This window comes from Abramis brama, assembly GCF_963993115.1.
Source record: "Abramis brama genome assembly, chromosome: 15".
NCBI classification, from domain to species: Eukaryota; Metazoa; Chordata; class Actinopteri; order Cypriniformes; family Leuciscidae; genus Abramis; species Abramis brama.
This window is the reverse complement of record NC_139977.1, coordinates 16382118-16403904: the sequence shown is the minus strand read 5'-3', so window position 1 is coordinate 16403904 and position 21787 is coordinate 16382118. Positions and strand designations below refer to the sequence as shown.

At 36.5% G+C, this 21787-nt stretch overlaps 2 protein-coding genes across 2 annotated transcripts; both read left to right on the top strand.

Annotated features, from left to right (window-relative positions):
• The first annotated feature begins 211 nt into the window (after positions 1–211).
• On the top strand, positions 212–3759 carry hbegfb (heparin-binding EGF-like growth factor b). The gene is made up of 6 exons (XM_084137996.1): positions 212–433; positions 792–1010; positions 1512–1701; positions 2214–2369; positions 2465–2553; positions 2882–3759. The coding sequence occupies exons 1-5, from the start codon at positions 391–393 to the stop codon at positions 2532–2534; spliced, it is 678 nt and encodes a 225-aa protein (XP_083994122.1). The 5' UTR covers positions 212–390; the 3' UTR covers positions 2535–2553; positions 2882–3759.
• Positions 3760–4516: 757 nt separating this feature from the next.
• pfdn1 (prefoldin subunit 1) lies at positions 4517–21174 on the top strand. The gene is made up of 4 exons (XM_084136378.1): positions 4517–4587; positions 5120–5286; positions 5370–5454; positions 20745–21174. The coding sequence occupies exons 1-4, from the start codon at positions 4555–4557 to the stop codon at positions 20826–20828; spliced, it is 369 nt and encodes a 122-aa protein (XP_083992504.1). The 5' UTR covers positions 4517–4554; the 3' UTR covers positions 20829–21174.
• The last annotated feature ends 613 nt before the right edge of the window (positions 21175–21787 follow it).

Genomic DNA, 21787 nt, shown 5'->3' with positions numbered 1-21787 from the left:
CAACCATCTTCACCTAGCAACCATATAAAAATGTATTTATTATTAACTAGCCTACTGGACAATACAACATCAGTAACACTACTTATCCCCTCATATTAACAACTTGACAAATTATGAATCAATCTACCTCAATATAAGCGTTGGCTTTATGATTGATTAGGTGTGGCTGGACACAGTGATTCATAGGAAATGTGTGTCGTCGACTCGTCGTACTCGTAGGTCTATATAACCATCGGCGCGCGCTCTTGATTCCAGCTCGCAGCACGAGCCTTTTGACACAGTCCCCAGCACGCGCATTTGCGTGCAGGTCGCGGTCGGTGCTGGAGGCACGGAGGTTCAGTGAGACCAACTTCTGATCTTCCAATATCTCAGATTGTACTTAAAAGGAATATGGAAAAGTTGTGGATTTTGATCGTTCTCTCCTATTGTCTCGGTGAGTGTTTAAAACAATGGCTTTTTAATCAAATAGCCTATGCTGTTATAACTTTCACGCGGACCTGCCCAATATTTGGCACTTGGTATGGGGTTCTTATAGGAGTAGGCCTACGAGTGCAATTTTTTACTTTTAAAATAATGATTTCTTGCTTCAGTGTTAATCTAACCACTTTGGACACATTACTGGTTTTGTTCCCTATTTATTCGTGATTTATTTAACATTTTACATTTTACACTGTATGTAATCACCACCAGCTTTATTGCCATTGTGTTTATCTTCTGCATATTTACTGTATCTACTAAGATACACAAAATATGTGTTTTAGATATATAAAAAGTGTCTTGTTCTGTTCCAGTGTTACTCAAGGTGTGCAGTGGCGCCTCTGTGGACAGGTATGAGAGTGGCAAACCCAGAACAACAGTGGTCAATCTCTTTCACACTCTAGAGAAAACAAACACAACAGGCCACCAGGTCCACAATGAGACAAATGTGTATCGTGATGAAGAATATGATGAAAATTATGACGATGATTATCTCTCTGGAGATTATGACGGTGACCTTTACGTGCCAAAAGGTAGAGTTGCTTCTTTTTACTGAATGTATTTTTTATTTTATTTTTAAAGTTAGTGCTGTCAAATTGATCAATCGTGATAAATCGCATATAACTTACGCATATACATATATGATATTTAACACAAACTTTTATGTTAGATGCGATTAATCACGATTAATCGATTTGCCAGCACTATTTTAAGTGGTCAACTAATATGTTTTTAATGCCCAAAGCTGATACCAATATCTTATGAATTACAATAAACACCATTTTACACAACAAGTACTCAACAAAATAAATAAATAAAAAGGCAGATTTTAGAATGACAGTATGGGCACTTCTGTTAAATTGTATTAACAAATCATATAAAATATGATGACATATTTTATTATAAAAGAAAACTAAGTGTTGTGTACTTCTGCAGGAAATGCATGTAACATTTTTATTCAATGAGTGTGTAAGGCCTGTTATTAAATATTAGATCATCACAGACTGACATCACTGTCCTTTCTTGCTCAACAGTGGCATTTTCCACCAAACCCAAACATCCGTCGGTGATGCCCACAGCTGAGAAGAAGACAAGAAAAGGAAAAAGGAGGGGCAAAGGAAAAGGCAAGGGGAGAAAGAAGAACCCCTGCCTCGGGGAATACAAAGATTTCTGCATTCATGGAGTGTGTCAGCATCTGAAGGAGTTGCACATTCATTCTTGTGTGTGAGTTTCATGCAGTGCGTTTGTTCTTTTTCCACCTTTTGTTGATAAAAATAAATAAATTTGTCGTTCCACTTGATAGTTGGCTTTCCTGTAGCTCAAACAGTAGAGCGTTGTCATGCAACGCCAATGTCGTGGGTTTGATTCCCAGGGAAAGCAAGAACTGATAAGAATGTAAAATGTGTACCGTCGCTTTGAATAAAAGCGTCTGCCAAATGCGTAAATGTAAAATAGTTGTTTAGCAAAGGCTTGACATTTACATTTATTAATTTAGCAGACACTTTTTATCCAAAGCACCTTACAAATGAGGAACGATTAAAAGACATGCAGTTAATCATAAGAAACCAGCAATTATACAAGATACAGTTTCAACAGTAGATCAGAATAGCACAAAATTAAGTAGAACAATAATAGACAACATAATTATTGCTTTTCTAGAATAGGAACTGAATCTAAATGAACTGATCTCTCTGCAGTTGCACTGATTTTGAACTTTTGAATGATCTTTCTTCCAGATGTGAAGCAGGTTACTCAGGGGAGAGATGTCATTTATTCACCCTACCATCAGCTAAGGTGGAACAGCGTTACAGCAGGACCACAGCTCTAGCTGTCGTAGCAGTGGTTCTGTCCCTCATGTGTCTCGCAATCATTGCTATTCTGCTGGCACTAAGGTATGTCACCATGAATCAGCTTTGTATTATTCTCAATCATTAAACTGTTAATGTTTTACAAACTTCCTAAGATATTCAACATTCTGTTCTTACAGGTACCACAAAAAAGATGACGCTGATGCAGAAAGTGAAGAAAAGGTCAAACTTGAGGCAATGTCAATATAGTAGTGATGAGGAAAGAAAGGTAAATAGTTCTCAATGAATGCTCAAATTTGTCTATTATTTGTTAAATGTATATATATATACATATATACATATATACATACATATATATATATATATATATATATATTTATTAGTGCTGGCAAATCGATTAATCGCATCTAACATAAAAGTTTGTGTTTATGTAATATGTGTATTTATATTATATTTATATATATTATATACATATGTGTGTGCGTACATATATATACACACACACACACACACACACACATATATATATATATATATATATACACATTATAATTCTTTATATAATATTTTTAATAATATTGATTGTTGTTTTACAGGATGAAGAAAGTCAAAACAACACATGACCCATGGATAGATGGCATTATGGCTGAGGAGCAGGGGCATCATTTCTACATTTTTCCAGTGGTTATCATTACTTTTCAAAAATTCTTTCTCTCCTTTCAAATGGATCCTACATACCTGATGTCCTGCAATTATGGTGGCTGTCTACATTGGGATGAAGGACGTTTTGAACACTGCTTCCTTGTACAGAACAATGTTCTTCCACCTGGAGAACATACAGAGAGGACTTAACCGGATGAATGTATTGCAACATCAATCAAGTTGCTTTTTTATTCGTTGCTTATTTATTTATTTTTAAAATGGGCGTTTCTGGTTTATCCCATCATTCTGAATCTATAGTACTGTCAGAAACGCCACAAAGCATTTGTAATTATTTATTTATAATATGTTAGTATTTATTTTGATACGTAACGATTTTGTGTACTGAATGCACTGTAAGTTTTGTAAATGTGTTTTTATTGTATGGATATTTATTATCGATAGATACAATCAAATAATGTTCTAATAGGACTGAAGTTGCATCACAGACTTTACAATCATATATGGAAGACCCTCCAATAAGGTTTCAATAATATTACTGCTAAACTGTGAAAAACTGATTTACAGAGCTCAAAAAATGGAGGAGGATTGTCAGAGGCAGGGCTCTGTAGGTCTTGTATCTGTATTACTGAGAAAGTGTAGCTTAAATTAAGTGAAATAAAATTGAGAATTTTAATCAAAGCATTTTTTGAAGTACTATGTGTAACAAAATAACACAATTTAATTGACTAATTTCAATCAATGATAACCAAACATTTTCCATCAATGATATTACTGTTGTTTGACTTTAATAAACAATTATTGTCACATTGTGAGTCTGTGATCATGTTTTTAGTGTTTATATTGGAAACTGGGAAAGATGCAGGTCTGGCAGCATATTTGTAAACTTGTGCAATATATATATATATATATATATATATATATATATATATATATATATATATATATACATATTTGTAAACTTGTGCAATATATATATATATATATATATATATATATATATTTGAGTAGGGATATGTTGGTTATGTACATGTTGAAAGGTTATATTATTGAGGGGTCACCGGGGTGAGTAAAGAATAAATGTTATATGTATACATCTGATATACTCATTTTGTTTAGTATGCTCAAGTCCAAAGCCTGAAGTTGGTTCACTGTAGTTTAAATCCCACACGGCAGAAGAAGCAGTGTGAACATACATGACTTTACAAGACAAAAAAAACATGTTGATAATTACAAATATTTTCTCTAGCAATGTTGCACTGAGGTGAAACATTCTAGAAGTAGCGCAAACTACGCTGTAAAAGTAGAAAAGGCAGTATGTATTGTATATGTATTGTAAGCATATGTGACTTTGCCCTTTGTAACAGCATTAGCCTACACATAAACATTAAATATGAAAAGACTCGTGCACTGTTATTCCTCCTGGGCTGCACTATTTTGAGATTGAGGTAGTGCCTAAAATCCTACCGTGCTGCCTACCTAGAGAGCATTTTTGCCCATCAGCTGATATTTCGAAACCGAAAATGCTGTCTATGTAGGTCTCTCACTAGGTTTTGCAACTAACTCTTTGTTTCACGCATGCGCGGTGACTCATTCTTCTCTTAGCATCATGGCGGCTCCCGTAGACCTCGAGTTGAAGAAGGTAAACGGTGGTTTACAGGTTTATTCACAAAAACTAAACGGGTTTATTACTTCCTCACGATACAATAGTGAATAAAGGTATTTTTTAAACTAAGGTAGATCGGAATTTTGGAATGGAACTGAAAAAGCAATGTGAAATGGCAATATGTAACCTCGGTGCACAAGAAACCTTTTAATTTTTGTATACATTTTTTATTTTTGGTATCAAGTCAAAATATAATTTTACACGTTTAGTAACTACTGTAAATCTTTATAAATTAATATGTATACATACATAAAACTGTGTAAGAGGCTTTCAAAATATGTCTGTGATTTTCTTAAATTCTTTTTTGTATTTTGACTGTTGCAGGTTGTTTGTAACTACGTTATATGGTTAAGTCTATGGTTACCATTGTAAACCTTTAGCAAAAGTAGAGATTCTAGTCTAAACTTTTAACTTTCATTCATAGTCGAGTATAAACCCTATCCCGGGTTCCTCTATAATAACTCTCATTCACTTCCAATAAACATGTTTTAACATCTGTATGCCACAGGCCTTTGCAGAGTTGCAGGCTAAAATGATTGACACCCAGCAGAAGGTGAAGCTGGCAGACCTGCAGGTCGAACAGCTGAGCCGCATGAAGAAGCACGCCAACCTCACGCATGCAGAGATCACTTCACTCCCTGACACCACTCACATGTATGAGGGAGCAGGACGCATGTATGTACAATTCTGTTGGTGTAAATTCTGTGCCTGAATGAGCCCTTTTTTGTTGATTATTTTGACCTCCTCACTTTTTCCAGGTTCATTTTACAGTCAAAAGATGAGATCACCAAACAGCTTTTGGAAAAGCAGAAGACGGCAGATGAGAAGATCAAGGAGCTTGAGGTAAGTTAGGAGCACAAAAACATAAAGCATCTCTCTCAGACAGTTACACACTGTCAAGCACCTCAAAACTGTGTTACTTACACCTGGTATTAACATCCATCTCTCACAAGTGGCCTATAAATAAATACAGGTGTAAATGAGGTCCAAAGCGTTTTGCAATGCAGTCACTAAAGCCACATTTTAGAGGTGTGGCATGTTACACAATGCATTTGTAGAATAAATGCTAATAAAATTTGCTGTTAATGTATTATTTCTTGAAAAAATTGGTAGAATTTCATAGATATAGAGTTTAAACAGAGCAATTTCAGAATGCGAAATGCATGAACGCCCTCTCAAGTCGTATTTACCACTGGGAAGCTCGAGGACCATTTTGATATCCAACTTCTCAAGTTGGCCGGAGAACGATTGGTGCTGTGACTGGTATTCTTTACTATTTTTTTCCACAACAGCTACATCCCCTTGTCTTGTCGTTAAAGTAGTGCATATTTATGAATAGTCATTTAAAGCATATTGTATGTTTTATACACAGCAAAAATAGCCTGTATTTGACTGAAATTCCAGAACTGTCAGCAAGCTCACTATCTAGATAGCGCGGTGAGTGTTTATAGGTTGTCAATGAATCATGGTACGCTAAATATCATTATGGCTTTAATAAGATTTTCCCAATAAATAGGCAAGAATAAGCCCGGTGTCCTCCATGATTCCTGTTCTTTCAGACAAGAAATCACTTGAATGTGATAAGCTCGTAGTCATGACGAAATTTCAGTGACAGTAAAGACATTTATAATGTTACAAAAGATTTATATTAAAAAAATCTATCATGGTTTCTACAAATATATTTAGCAGCACAACTGATTTTTACCATTGATAATAAGAATTGTTTCTTGAGCAGAAAATCAGCATATTAGAATGATCTCTGAAGGATCATGTGACACTGACAACTGGCGTAATGGTTTAAAATGTAATATTATTTCACAATATTCCTGTTTTATATATTTGATCAAATAAATACAGCCTTGGTGAGCATAAGAGACTTTCAAAAACATAAAAAAAATCATACAAACCCAATTTTTTTAGCAGTAATGAACATACAGTGACTTTTAGTAATGGATGCACTCATGAAATGAAAGACCCTCCCTTTGAAGAAATCCAATCACAAGCATTCACAGGAAATGCTTTTGAAGTGCATGTGGTGTAAGTGGTTGACCACTTCTGATCCAATGACCCGAGACGGATGTTAATACCAGGTAACAGCCTAGTATCTTATATTTGTAGTGTGATTTTACCTTTTCTTTTCTCTCTTCTTGAATTTCAAAAAGACAGTATCAAAAAGCAGTTACATTATTGAGGCCACATTTAAAGACGTAATAAAATGTTGAAATAATGGAATGCTAATGAATGAATGAATAAGATCATATTTTTACGCAAAGAGTAGCTTATCTATGTAGCTTTTAAGTGTTTACACATCAGGCATTACTGTAGCATGCTCAGAAACTGAAATGCTTGTGTGGTTATGTTTCCCCCCTAAATGCTTCACCCACAGTTTTGCAAGTGCAATCAGAATTTCACACTTGTTGTTTGTGGGTGGAAAAGCCCCCAGGCTTGTTTTAGCTCCTTGGTGCGATCGTGGGGGCATGCATGGTAAAAATGATGGGCATACATCAGCGCGTTCCCATCACTATTGTAAAAACCACATGAGCTGCATGGCCCTCATGATATACTTATCTTCTCACAAACATCCACATGCTGCATGTCACATTATTAGAGCCGTCATCCTTATACCTCCCTTTTTCCCTTTTGCTTTATTTGACGTGAAGTCTTTATTTGTGAATAATGCAGCGCCAACCCCCCATGTTTGGTTTTGTAAAATACCTTCTAAATGTTTCGTGAAATTCGCACTCCTCTGACAATTATTATAGTCAGTGAGAAAGTTGCACTGGAACTTTGTAGGTGGTCTGAAAAAAATTCAGTGAAAGAGCGGATGTGTTCATTCTTGATTTGACTTACCAAGACCTCATTATAAGGAAATTGTGATGACAAATGTCATCGTCGTCATCATCTACGTGTGGGCCTCTATGAAAATGACTGCAATTGATCCAGTGTGGCGTCATGTTTCCCTTTTGTGGGGTGTTGAATCGTAGATTGTCTCAGGTTTTCTGAGATCACCAGCATTCTATTTAAAATAGCAGCTCGTCGGTTCGAAATTTTCATAAATAATACTCTAGGAAAATTTTAAAGTGAACTGTTCTTTGAAAGAGCTGTATTAGTTTATTATTTCTGAAATATACTTATTACTATAATATATTTTTCTTATAAATGTTAGTTATAACCCTATCACAGTTGCTTTTTCTAAAATATAATTGATTGTGTACACTACTGTGTTAAAGTTTGGGGTCTGTAAGATTTTTATATTTAATTAACACTTTTAGTCAGAAAAGATGTATTAAATTGATCAAAAGAGATAGTAAAGACATTTATAATGTTACAGAAGATTTCTATCAAATAAATGGTTTTCTTATCAGTTTTCTGAATCCTAAAACAATGTTTTCCACAAAAATTAAGCAACACAACTGCTTTCAACATTGATATTAATACGAAATGTTTCTTGAGCAGCAAATCAGATTTCTAATGGATCATGATTCATGTGACAGTGAAGACTGAAGTATTGATGCTGAAAATTCACAGGGATAAATTACATTTTAAAATATATTTAAGTCGAAAACAGTTATTTTAAATTGTGAACATATTTATTGTATAACATATTTATACAATATTGCTGTTTTACTCTATTTTTGATTTTGTCTTGGTGAGCATGACAGATTGTTACTGACACCAAACTTTTGAATAGTGGTGTAAGTTTGACACTCAACCATTTACAAAATACATATTATACGTAAGGGATAGCTGTGCATTAAATTATGTTAATGCACGACGTGGAGGCAAAGAAACATCCTGATGCGAAGCAGTTAAAATGACTGTTATTTTTGATTCAGTTTTCAGTTATGGCTCATCAGATCTAGCAAATCTGCCCACTTTAAATCATCTTTGCTAAGAAATATAATGTATCGATTCAGTAGTGAATGTATTTTATCAATAAAAGTTGCAGGGCAGCGTTAAGTTTTTGTGCTCCTAAATATTTCTCTGTGTGCGTAGCACTATCTCCGATTTCTGTGTGCGGATTTGTGCTCCAGTGAAAGCAGCGAAATAATATAGAACTGTGATTAAAATGACTAGAAATACCTGTGCATTAAACGGTTTTATTGCCCACCATCAGAATCAACTATTCAAACAGACCATGGTATAATGAAAATTAATGCACTTTTTTCTTTCTTGGATGGTTGCTCACTATTAAGACAACCTGTTTTGTAAAATGGAAAAATGTGCATGACTTTAAGTTTGTAGCATTTTCATAACATAGAATATAATAGGAAAACTTTAAAGTCCCCATGTAGTCAATAATTGTATCCCTTAAAACTCATCCTTGATCACCAAAATGACAAATGTAAACGTTTTTTCCTTGAATTTTATTTCTTCATGCCTTAAAATAGCTTGAATGTAACTACACCATTGTCTCATTCAGTATACGTGGTTCTATTAATATGCAAATTATCCCCGCCTCCAATCACTCACACCAGCTCAGAGATCCACTTGTTGACGATCACACGTTGACTTGATTGGTTACAAGATAGTTTGTGACGTCAGAAACGCCTGCAATTTCAAACCGTGTTATTGAGACCGTCTTTGGTTCACTGCAGTTTTAAGGAGAAAATACTCAGCAATGGTGTTGACTTATGAATTAGCTCATGGTTTGTCTTAAAGCATATTAAAAACACCACATAGACATATAAACAACATTAAAAGCTTGACTTTAAATAATGAGCTGATGAAAGCATCTCAGCTGGCTACACACAACCTTTCTCCGTGACCTCGGCCAGTTTTCAAACGTGTCTTATCATACTAAAATATTTTTTGCTACTGTAAGTGACAACAATCCATAATGAGATTACCACCTCAGAGTTGCTTGGCACTGCAGCTACATGTCATACCTCATGAAACAGATTTTGAACTTGCATGAACAAATGTGTTCAGACAAAGTTCACATGTTTCACTGATGTCATAGTTCATGACAAGAGTGAAAAGGCATCTGTTCAGGTGTTTTCCTGAACTTCAGGTGCGTTTGTGACCACCTGTGGCCTCATGGGAGGTCCTGTTTCTGACACAACAGCCTCCTATTTCAAACAGATTTCAGATGCAGTTATTTCTAAACTGCATGACATCAGGGGAAAGCAGCAGGCTTTTACTGGCAACATCCCTTTATCATTTTTCCATTTTATTTTTCTTACTGAAGATATGACCCCCGTCAGGGGGTAAGTTTTAATAAACCAGCACAGCCTGTCATCGAGGTGTCATATCATGAGACCTTCTGTGGATTTTGCATGAGGGAAAAATATTTTAAAACTTTGCAAGTTCATGAGAAGAATGGGAGGAAGTGTATTTCCGTATGATGGGAATTTAAAGTCATGTTCTAAAGATACTGTTAACTTTATCTCAAAACGCACAGTGTTGGTTTAGAAATGCTTTATAGAGGATCCATATGTCTTATCAGACTGAATAAATAGAATAAATCATTCCATGAACGTGTGAATTACTGAAAACGTCTCTCATCTTATTCAGTATTATCCCACCTCATGTCAACTGAGATGTAATTTCTCCCTTGTGGTAAATCATCTGCATGGGTCATATTTTCAGCAGAATGTGAGATATCAGTGCAGATGAATTTCACTTTTATATGAGTGTATAAATAAAGAGATGAAGGGAACCACAGTGACCTGTGATGCAGTGAAACACAGGCACATGCGAGACATTTTGGCCCTGTTATACCTTGCAGTAAGAAGCGTTTTGACCGGATTCCTTTCCTAGTGTAAACGCTCATGTGGTCGAATGCGTTTGAACAGCCACAAAAGATTGCCTGCTCTCCATCTACTAACCTATCGCGTAAACATTATGGGAAGCGCTCTAGCCAGACGGGTTTAAACTGTCACCTGAAGACCCAAGTTTGGTTTGAAGACGAAAAACCTTCTGCTCTCTGTTTGTTTTTCGTCGTTTCCTTTCGCGTTCATGTGTAAATTGCCCGAGCATATTTCGTCCGTTAGATCGAAAGATCTAAGACCCATAGACCCTCCCCTCAAAGAAATCAGGACAGAAGTGGTTAAAAATGGACAAAAGAGACAGATTAAAACACCAGGTGTAAACAGATATGTGTCTGCCTCGTCTACTTGTGATCCGATCAAACAAAACACATCTTAACACCAGGTGTGAACAGGGTCTTTGTAGATCAGGTACAGTAGTCTAGTTCCCCTTTTGTCTGGGTCTGATGTGTCATGCAGTCGTTTCTTCATCTCTTTCCAGATCTGAGTCTGTGTTGACAATATAGATCAACACATTTTTGATGAAGTCATGACCTTGTGCAAGTATTTACCCTTTGGCTATAAACATTATCTAGCATCTTTTTACATATAAGGAGTATAAGAAACTAAATCGTCTTTGTTTCTTTCTTTCTTTCTTTTCTGGTTTTCTTTTGTCTTGATCATTTGAGCCACGGGTTCCTGGTAATAGACATAGGCAAATTTTATTTAATTTTGTAGCTCAGTTTCCACAAAAATATTAAGCAGCACAACTGTTTTCAACATTGATATTAATAAAAAATGTTTCTTGATCAGCAAATCAGCATATTAGAAGGATTTCTGAAGGATCATGTGACACTGAAGAGTAATGATGCTGAAAATTCAGCTTTGCATCACAGTGCAGTCTTGGTGAGAATAAGATAAGCTTTCAAAAACTGATCCCAAACGTTTGAATGATAATGTATAAACTTGAGCTCCTTCTGAATTTGCGTATTGTCAGAATAAGTACTGCATTTGATAAAGAACTTCTCTACCGTTAATTGCGACATGCAACTTTTGCCATACGATATTCATTTCAAGTAGAGATATTTGTCTCATTTCTCAGGGTTTGTGTCATATCAAACAATAATTGGTGAAAGTTAGCCTATTTGCCTGTAATAAAATGTGCTTTCCTTTGAGTGGCTCTGCGTATATTTGACGTCAAAGTGATGTGGAAAATGTATTTCCTTGTTAAGGCTGATCAATTTGCATAGTTTGAAAAATGTATTTACTCTCTAATCAATTACTCATTTAGATCCCAACTTTGCATAGGCACATCTGTTACTTTGCATGTTTATTTTGCAGGAACTCTTCATTGAAAAGGCAAATGAGTTTAAAGGAAATATACCTGAAGTGTAAATGAGGGCTGTGAGATCATAGGCGTTCACTCATATAAAGTATTTCTGAGCTTTGTGTGTGTTCTGGCCCGGAGCGTGTGTTCTGCACCGTGTCTGGGCCTGTCTGTCTTTGGCTTCGGTGCACTGGGCAGTTTGGGTGTAATTCCAGGCTCGGTCGTGACATCATTGTGAATAAATGCAGGGCTGGTGACATCTGGAATGAGGCCCAGGGCTTCCCTCAACAGGCAGAGAGTGAGTGAGGGCGCAACATGTGATGAAGCCCAACCCCAGTGGAAGAAGTATCTCGTAAAAAAACGACTACAGATTTTTTTTTTTTTTTCACTGTGACCGTCACGTATCTCATGGTGGCCAGGGGCTAGATTCACAAAGAATTCTTAAGAATAAAGCTATTTTTTATTTTTATTTTCTAATTTAAGAATACATTTAAGAACATTTTGCATTCCCAAAAACCTTTCTTAATGCAAAATGTAAGAATTTAAATTCCTGAAAAGAATGTTCTTAAAAATCATCGAAACTAACCTCTTAAGTTGCACTTAAGAACATTCTTACAAACTTTATCATTTATCTTAAAGGGACAGTCATTATTTACTCACCCATGTTGTTTCAAACCAATAAGACTGGTTAATTTTCAAAATACAAATTAAGATTTTTTTAAATAGAGAGGTTTCTGCTTCTCCATTGAAAGTCCAGGTAACCAAAACTCAGACGATCCATAAAGGTCATAAAGTCATTGTAAAATAAATCAAAATGAATGGGGTGGTTTAATCCAAGTCTTGTGAAGACACATGGTTGCATCCTATGATGAACTGATTTAATTTAGGCTTTTATTTACATCTAAAATCATTGACACGCATGCAGCACATCACATTTGGTAAAGTCATAAGCTGAAACACTTGTGCGTGATGAGCGTTTGAAAGGCAACCCCTGAGTCACACAAATGTTTCAGAAGCCTCCTTGCTTTTTTAACGCCTGTGTACAGTCAAAACACATAGCTGTCATTTTCCGCCTAGTACATGCTGGAACCGCTTTTAGATCTCAGGGGGCGAATGAACTCATGGCTCCTTTGACCTCCGTATTCACACAGCCTGGATGCGAGGCATTTCGTTACGAGGTAACATGATGTCGTCAGCATCAGAGCAGCGCCTTGGCCCACTCTCCACCCTCGTGATCCCCATACATGACTGATGACTCCTGGGGTGACAATAACCCCACTGCTGGTTCCGTTATGAGGTCATAATTGGCCCATGATGCAGATGGGCCTCGTGCCCGCGGTGGGGGGTGAAGCCTGTCTATAGTGAAGCATGTGAGAGAAACCTGTTGACATGACTGTAATGGATCTGTCAGCTCCCTTCCCTGAGTCTTGGCGGGGTATTGTTTGCTGCATTTGCAGTGAAAGATGGGAGAAGCATGTTATTAATACTCCAGTGGCAGCAGGAGGGAGATGCTGCAGAATTAGTTGGATGGCTTGGGTGTCAGTGCATTGGGGACAAATGTCCTTACATGGCACTTTCATGCCCACATCTTCTTTGAGACGCTTGATAGATCTCCTCACACCCGCCGCTCTGCAACTCATTTGACTTTGTACTCTTGACTGAGCTCTGCAGTGGCACAGAATTATGCTTTCATTGAAGACTGCCCATCAAATTCAAAGAATTTGGAGGAGAACAGTATTAAGAGATTATATATAATCTGAGATGAACGTTGAACAGTTGTGCTGCTTAATAGTTTTGTAAAAAAGTGATAATTTTTTTCCCCGAATTATTTAATCAGTAGAAAGTTAAAAAGAACAGCATTTACTTAAAATAGAAAAAAATTGCTGTCACGTTTGGTCAATTTAATGTATCGTTGTCGAATAAAGGTATTCGTTTCTTTCACAAAAAAAGACAAAAGTCTTACCGACCCCCCCCCCCCCCCCCCCCCCCTTAACTTTTAAACGATGCTGTATGTTACAAACAAAATCGGCAACATCTGGAAACTATACAGATAATGTAAATAAAATATTGTTTAAAGATCGATTTGTAGTTTTCAACAATTCTTATTGATGATTACTAGACTATCACAAGCGCAGTTTTGACAAAACCTCATATATGTCTGCCAGCTAGATTAACTAACATTATATAACATCAGGTCAACTGCCCCAAAACTCTACATGGCCGGATATTGGGAGATATTAGTTGCTTGTTGATAGTTATTGATGTTCCATAAGCCTGTAACCTGGAAACTGTGTAAACATCAAATTAAACATGAATTTATATTGGACTATAAAAACCCAAAGCAGAGAGGGGACTTTGGCTTGTAATATAAGATGTCCACCACATTGCCGCCACTGAATTTTATGGATTCCTCATCCCTTTAATGTTCTGTAGGTGTTACTGTAATAATCATATAGTTAATGCAATCGAAACTACTACTAAGTTTTTCTTTTGCAGGATTTAATCTCAGGTGAATAGGGTAAAAATAACTAATAGATATCACCATACTTCCCCAGTTGATTGATTACATTAAGAATTGCAAAATAAATTGTATACAAGTTTTCTTAAATGATTAAATATGCACTAATTTGCACTTAAATATACACTCTTTTTTTGACCTATTAGTCTCAAATGTTTTTAAAGAAGGGATTTTTTATGTCTCTTTTTGTCACCCCATAAACCAGAAAATACTGTGAACAGCCAAAAAAATTAATAATAATGTATGTAGATAAATTTGGTATGTACTAAAGTCGAGATTTCTGGCCCAGTGCTGAAGAAAAAAACTAATTTAAAGAAATGTACTATGGGTGTAATGAGAGGTTTTGATGCATCCATTACAAATCCTGATGATGCATATGCATCGATCTTGAAACATGGATTTTTGAATTGTGTATAATTAGTTTCAGTCCATAATCAATTTAATCGAATGAATTGCAATTCGATAGTGATTCAATGCTTTAAAATATATAAGCATTCAATTATTACATGCGTGTATTAATGGAGATGCTGCGGCGTGATTCGCAACCACAGATCTCCTTCACAGATACGCGCTGCACTCTTTACCGCCTTTCACTGGATTGCGCTCGCTCTCCGTTCTGAGCCGTTTTAGAGCAGCCCGTGTTTGATCTCTCCTCAGAACTGCCACTGCTAACAGATTTACAAATGATAGCTCTCTCACAATAGTGCTATAGTCTTTAGTCAAACCACTCAAACCATTCATAAAGTCATGGAAATAGATAAAATCCTGTAACATGAAGCTTTACTTGTAATTTAAGCATGAAGATACATTTCTATAGCTCAGATTGAGGCTCAAGGATGCGCATTAATTGCATGGATGGAGCAAAACCGATGTAAGTGTTTAAAATGGGATGGCAGGGACAGGGCGATAACCATTGCAAAGTACCTGCGTGACTCTATACATAAACAGAGAAGTAGCTCCGGCTACAAAGACACATGAAACTAACATGAGCTAACATCTAACAATGGACAATGTTTTTTTTGCAATCTTTGTCCCATGAAGGTCGCTGTGTAATTCGACTAAGGGGCAGCCCAAAAGCTGTCCTCGAGCAGATCGGGAGGTTTAAGGGTGTGTTCACACTTCTTTTGGTCTGGACCAAAAAAGAAAATAATGCGTTTAGTCCTGGTTCGTATAGCATACACACTGTCAATTTTTGTCAGCAAAAAAACAATGCTGTGTTCTGGGCTAATCGAATCGAAAGCATATAATCGTGAATCAAATCGATTTGCTACCCCAAGATTCACAGCCTTAAATGTACTGTAATTTGAAATCTATAGACACAAACAGATTAAGTGTATATATAATAAATTTGTAGGGCTGCCCTCGACTAAAGATTTTTCTAGTCGACTAGTAGTCGATCATGTAAGCGATTAGTCGTCTAATCGCACTTGTATATTAATAAGTCATATGAGCCTTTAATTACTTATACATAATACATAGCCTAATCAGCGCTCAAGTGCCACAGCGCACCGCCAAAAGTAATGATTATGAATGTGTCTTGAAAAAACAGCAAGTAGACGGTCTAAACATTTTAATAATTTATTGATAATGTGTTCTGTGTTTTCCGCTGCAGAGATTAAGTTGACGATGCTGACTCGTCATCTCTGCAGTAGTGGACGCACCTGTATGCACGTTTCATACGGATTACATAATCTGAGAATATTTGTTCATTTTTGGTCGACTAAGCCTCTTTTAGCCGACTAACGATAAGTCAAATATTAGGGGGCAGCCCTAGTATTTTGAATGTTTACTTTCCACTAGTCTGAAATAACACATTAGGAAAAGCCAAGTAGGCCAGAATCTCAAAATTGAAGTGTGCATGGAAAAAAATTTTTTTGCCTGTTGTGTCTTGCCTTTAGACAAATATTGCAGGGGCGGTGCAGCTACAGTTCCTGTTTCAATGGCACTTTTAAGAATACATCTTTTGTTTCTGCAAGACAAACTGTAACTCTGCAACTCAAAATCCAGTTTGTGTTTTCTCTTCAAAACGAATTCCTTCAAGGCATCTTCCACCCTTTTTTCTCTAGAGTTATATATCGCTAAAGCAACATTCCTTTGGCAATTGTTTATGTTTGATTTGCTAAAGCGGAATGTTGGCATATGAAGATCTGCAGCTGTTCTTTGCCGCTCATCCGTTCTGTTGGCCTTTGTGGCAGGTCATCGCTTTTCAGAAGCGTCACCTCTGCCTTTTGTAGCGGAGCCGGCAACAACAAAGGGCTCTTTTACAGCAGTGTCTGCGCAGACTATCTGCCCTGTCATCTGTGTTCTGACAGAAGTCACTATGGGCGGCCCTCACTCCCATGAGAAGATCCATTCAGGCCACAACAATGAAGGCTTCTGCTGTCCGATTCATACAGAACCGCAGAAGAGAGAGCCACAAGACCTCTCTTTGTGCCTTCTTCCGCATTGTTCTGGGAAGGTCAGTCTTCTGAGGTATCATTATCCGCATGGAGAGTAGTGTTTCCATAACACAGCGTGTTTGGGCAATGGGGAATTCCCCATTAGCTGTTGGGTTCTTTGATGATAACCAGTTTAGTGCAGAATTTAGTGCATTGATCTTATATGAATGTTATTTTGAGTGACTTTTTAGTGTTTTGATGTTTTATTATGGTCCTGATTTGATTTAGAGAACCAAAACTGAAATGTTGTGAAATTACGGCAGAAATTCACTGTAAAAAATAATGACAACGTTACAGGTATTACGTAATGGCAAATTTTTCAACTTATTACTGTATATTTCATTAAATGATATTATGTTAATATACTTTTTTTTTCTCTATAAGTTATATAGTTTATTTGCAAAAAACATAAATTTGACAGTATTTTACAGTAAAATTAATGTGATGTTAAACCATTTTTCACCATAGATTGTATGTTAAGGCAACTTACAGTTAACCAAATAACAGATTTTTACCCTAGCGTTTTTTACAGTATTTTTCTGTAAAGATTACCAACATTTTTTAGAGTCTGGCTTTCTTTGACAGATTAATCAAAGAGATCAGCATTTAAATGGTGCTATTTCAGAGCTTAGTGGAAATGTCCAAAAGTGAGCGACACACATACATATACCAAACAGGGCATTCATGTAGTCAAAAGATTGATTGTTTGGCACTCAGCTCAGCAGAACTGTGTAGGAGGCAAGCGACATTGAGTTGGGATAATTTCTGTTCCTGCAGACACTTAACGGCTAGTTTCAGCTTCCCAAACACGGATGTAGTAGTAAATGCAACATTACTACACCGAATTTCCCATGTGTATCTGGAGCATCTTGTCTTTTGCATATGATTCACAGAGAAAACAGGGAACAGGATTCCCCCTTTAGTTTTTCAGCTTGTGCTCCTGTGCTCTTTTTAGGCATGCCTGCCCCACCCAAAATGAGATAAATCTGTAAATAAACCACTGGAATAAACTTTTTATCTTCTTCAGTACAGCCGGCTCCTTCATTCAATGAAGGATGTGTCATACTGATTCAAACCAGTAACTTCCAAGTTTGTGTGTCTTTTTGAATGATTTGTTTAAAGAACCGAGTCATTTGCTTGGGAATCAGACTGCACAGGCCACACTTCTTGTGTTTTTGCATGCAGACTTATGAAAACGTGTTTCCTTGCCATAACTTTGCAGTACACATTCAGTTCGGACTACAAGCTCACAACTCGAATAAAACATAAACACTACTGTTCAAAAGTTTGGGGTCACTTTTTTTTGGGAAAGAAATAAGCAAGCAATGACGCAAAAATTGCATCACGATTTCAAAAATATTAAGTAAATTAAGTAAATAAAAAGTATAATTTTTCAACATTGATAATAAGAAATGCTTCTTGAGCACCAAATCAACATGTATTAGAATTTCTGATGGATCATGTGACCCTGAAGACTAATTATTGACGCTGAAAATGTAGCTTTGACATGAAAAAAAAAATTTGTATTTTAAAATTTGAAATAGTAATAATGAATCATTAAAAAAAAAAATAGTAGTAATGTTTTGCAATGTTACTGTTTTTACTGTATTTTTTAATCTAATAAATACAGCTTTGGTGATCTCTAAGACACTTATTTCACCCCAAACCTTTCAATAGTATTGTATATATATTTTCCACTCTAAGTGTAATACTGTGAAAATTTCATTTGTTTGTACAAACTGAGGGTTAAGTGATGAGTGGTACTTTTGATAGAAAATTTTTTGCATTTAACCCAGAATAATCATGTTTCTGTACATGCATTCTGGGTGTTCTGATGGTGGTGACATTCCTTGGTAATGGATGAAAATATATATATATTTAAAGGCAGCCAAACAAGTCATCAGTGTGTTGTACCACTCGCATTCCAACTCTTATCAGTTCGATGGCGGGGGTAATGCAACATTCTGCACACCCCTGTTGGCTATTGTTTTCCCTCCTGTGTCATTTTCTGCCCTCTTAAATATTTTCATGACCTTTCTTCTGCCTTTCCTAGCACTGCAACCTATAAATAAGTGGCTTTTCTGTAGATGTCCATAATGGGGAGGTATGGGTGAGCTGATATTAATTGTTATCATATCTCTTATCATGCTTGCTCAGGGAATATTTTCCTCACTATGGCATGCAGACTTATCACAAAACAGATGCCATGGTGTGAAAACCCCATTATCAAACCTCACCCTCTCATGAAAAACAAGCAAGCATTTTGGTAACCTGTATCATCGGTATCTACATAGGCACGTACAAAAATCCCCAAATCCCAAGCAGCTTTGTACGCAAACAAGCCGGATGATATTCCAAAAATAAACCACCACTTCAATGAACAATTGACTCATGCATTTATAGGACAGAGTTTGGATATTTGTCTCATTCTGCATTCTTTTTTTTTGTGGCATATTTGTGACACATTTGGCGTAGTTTGAATAGAAAGTCTGTTTGCGGGAATAAAACCGTAACCGAATACCTGTTTTCATACAATAGGCAACACATGAGCCCGTTACTAGGAAAACAAGACAATGCATTCAAAACTCAGTGAACAACAAGAAGTTATTTAAAAGCAGAAATAGGTAGTTTGCTCTTTTTTGTGGTAAGCCACCAAAGGTTTAAAGGGATAGTTCACCCAAAAATGAAAAGTCATCAGTTACTCCCCTTCATGTTGTTCCAAACCTATAAGATTTTCGTTCATCTTTGAAACACAATTGAAGGTATTTTTATTGAAAGTCTGTCCCTCCATTGTAAAACCACACCAAAACCGTTTCAAAAAGTTGATAAAGTTGTCCATATGATATGCAGATTTTGGATTGGCTTCAGTTGGTCATGCAGATTTGCTGTGTTGACCAAAAGACTTTCAAAGCAAGCAGCTTTGTGTTGGTTAACTTTGCAAATCCACTTAAACAGCTTGAACTACTTGCGAAATCTGCTTGGGGAAATATTTCGCCCTCACAAAGAATTCCAGATTGTGTGAATTCCTATTGAAATGACTGGATTTTGTCATCTAAAATTTGCTGAACAAAAGTAAATCTGACCGCACCTTAAAGCCTACTTTTACAGTCTTTATGAACCTTTTTGAAGCATTTTGCTGGAAAAGACTTTCAATGGAAGGACAGAAATCCCTAATGTTGCATTAAAAATGTCATAATTTATGTTTTGAAGATGAACGCACATCATACAGGTTGAGTAAATGATGACAAATCCCTTTAAGGTTATTGACATCTCATTCGGTTTTTGAGAACGTAGCTGCATTAGGCTATTCATACGTCACTGAGGGGGGATGGAGGAAGGGTGGGATTCCCAGACAGCAGTGAGCTAATGTGCAGTGATGCTTGGTTACAGATGTAAACACATGCCTACTTAAATCATTACAGAGATGTCAGCACACAAGCCTCGTTTCGACCTACAACCACATACAATTAAAATACAGCACACTTTCGGTTCTTTTTTGACCGCTCACAGACCGTGAAATTGGAATATAAGGTAAAAACATGGATTGTTTATGTTATTATGTATATGTGTCGCACAACATTTGTGGTATGTTAAAAATGTCTAATTTCTTATTTATTGTGTTTATGAGATTGTGCCACATCGCCTTGGGCAAAGGTTTTCTGTGCTGATTTGACTCACTTATTTTGCAACACATTGCCGGAAGACTTCAGGTAGAGGCCTGTTACTCTACGCAGTATCTCGGCCACTAAACCAGGTGTTGGCCTGTGATGAAACATCCTGCCACGCGTTGCGTAATACATTCACACTTTCTCTAGCATGCATGCAACACCTTTAACAGAATCTCACTAGTCTATTCTGATTTTTGTATTTAGAGACAATGAGAAACCTTTAACCTGATTTATCCTGAGCAATCAAAGTTAAAGTCTGGTCACAACCGTCTTTGAACTTGATTCAAAAAAAGATCATCTTATCTTATCTTAAAGAATTTTAACAGCTCTGTCACGCAGTTTGGGGAGTAAAAGGGTGTGTTCAGAATATGTTTCCGAATATGAAGTTACAGCTAACTTAATTTAGTCTTTTCCTCTTTGTTTTCTCCACAGCAAAAGAAGACATACCTGGAGCGCAGCGTTAAAGACGCGGAGGACAACATCAGAGAGATGCTGATGTCTAGAAGGGCCCAGTAAAACACTCACTCACAACCATCCGCACGCAAAAAAAACCTTCTCGTCACCTTTGTACACCGTGCCCTTAGTTTGAACATGTTTATGCATGTATTGGAGAATACTCATGACAGTCATTTGTCAGCTGAACACAGGAAGTTTATTTAAGTTAATAGTTAAAAATGAATGTACTGTGATTCGTGTGACTTTTGACACCTGAGTGTTCTGTACGTTTTTTTAAGTTATTGATTGTTTTCTTCGACAGGTCTTAATGGGGTTTTTTTTCTATGGTTTTGTAATAATGCAAAATATTTTTTTTTTAATGTAAGCAGGTGTTAACATGGTAATAAAGGTGTTAAAAGACAGCAAATTCTGTGTATGTGTGTGTCATAGAGGGCGCAGACAGTCATTTAGATATGATCTGAATGATGTGGTATTTTGATTGCTGTGTTTTGGGGATTGCTGTGTTTGTGCCTCTACATCACTGGTTTCCTGTCAGTCCCCCCGTCTCTTTTCTTCTGATCTTAGACATTTGTTGCATAAGCCTGTGAAAACTTGTATTTCAGGCTACTGCCTTTTAAGCTGGAAAAGAGAAATAGCCCAGACTTCTGTTTAAGTGTTCTCCAGACAGCCCTTCCTGTGTCTTTCCTGTGAGCTCAGTCATTTGTGATGCAGTTGTGCGTCTGTTTGATATCCTCCTTCCTCAGTAGGGAACTGAATTGCATAGATAAAGCAATGGAGGATTTTTCTAAATGTAAAGCTTCGAAATTGATATGGTCATTGTTATGAAAGCCAGTGAGTTTCTGGTTTTGCCTCAAATTTATACATGTCGCTCTTGAATATTTAATTCTGACTGGTCAGTCACATCATTCTACGGTCAAATATATCAGATCTGATATTACTCCATGATGTCTTTTCATATAATAATATGCTATATTATCTCAAAACAGTATTTAATGTCCATTTATTTATTAGGTAAGTGT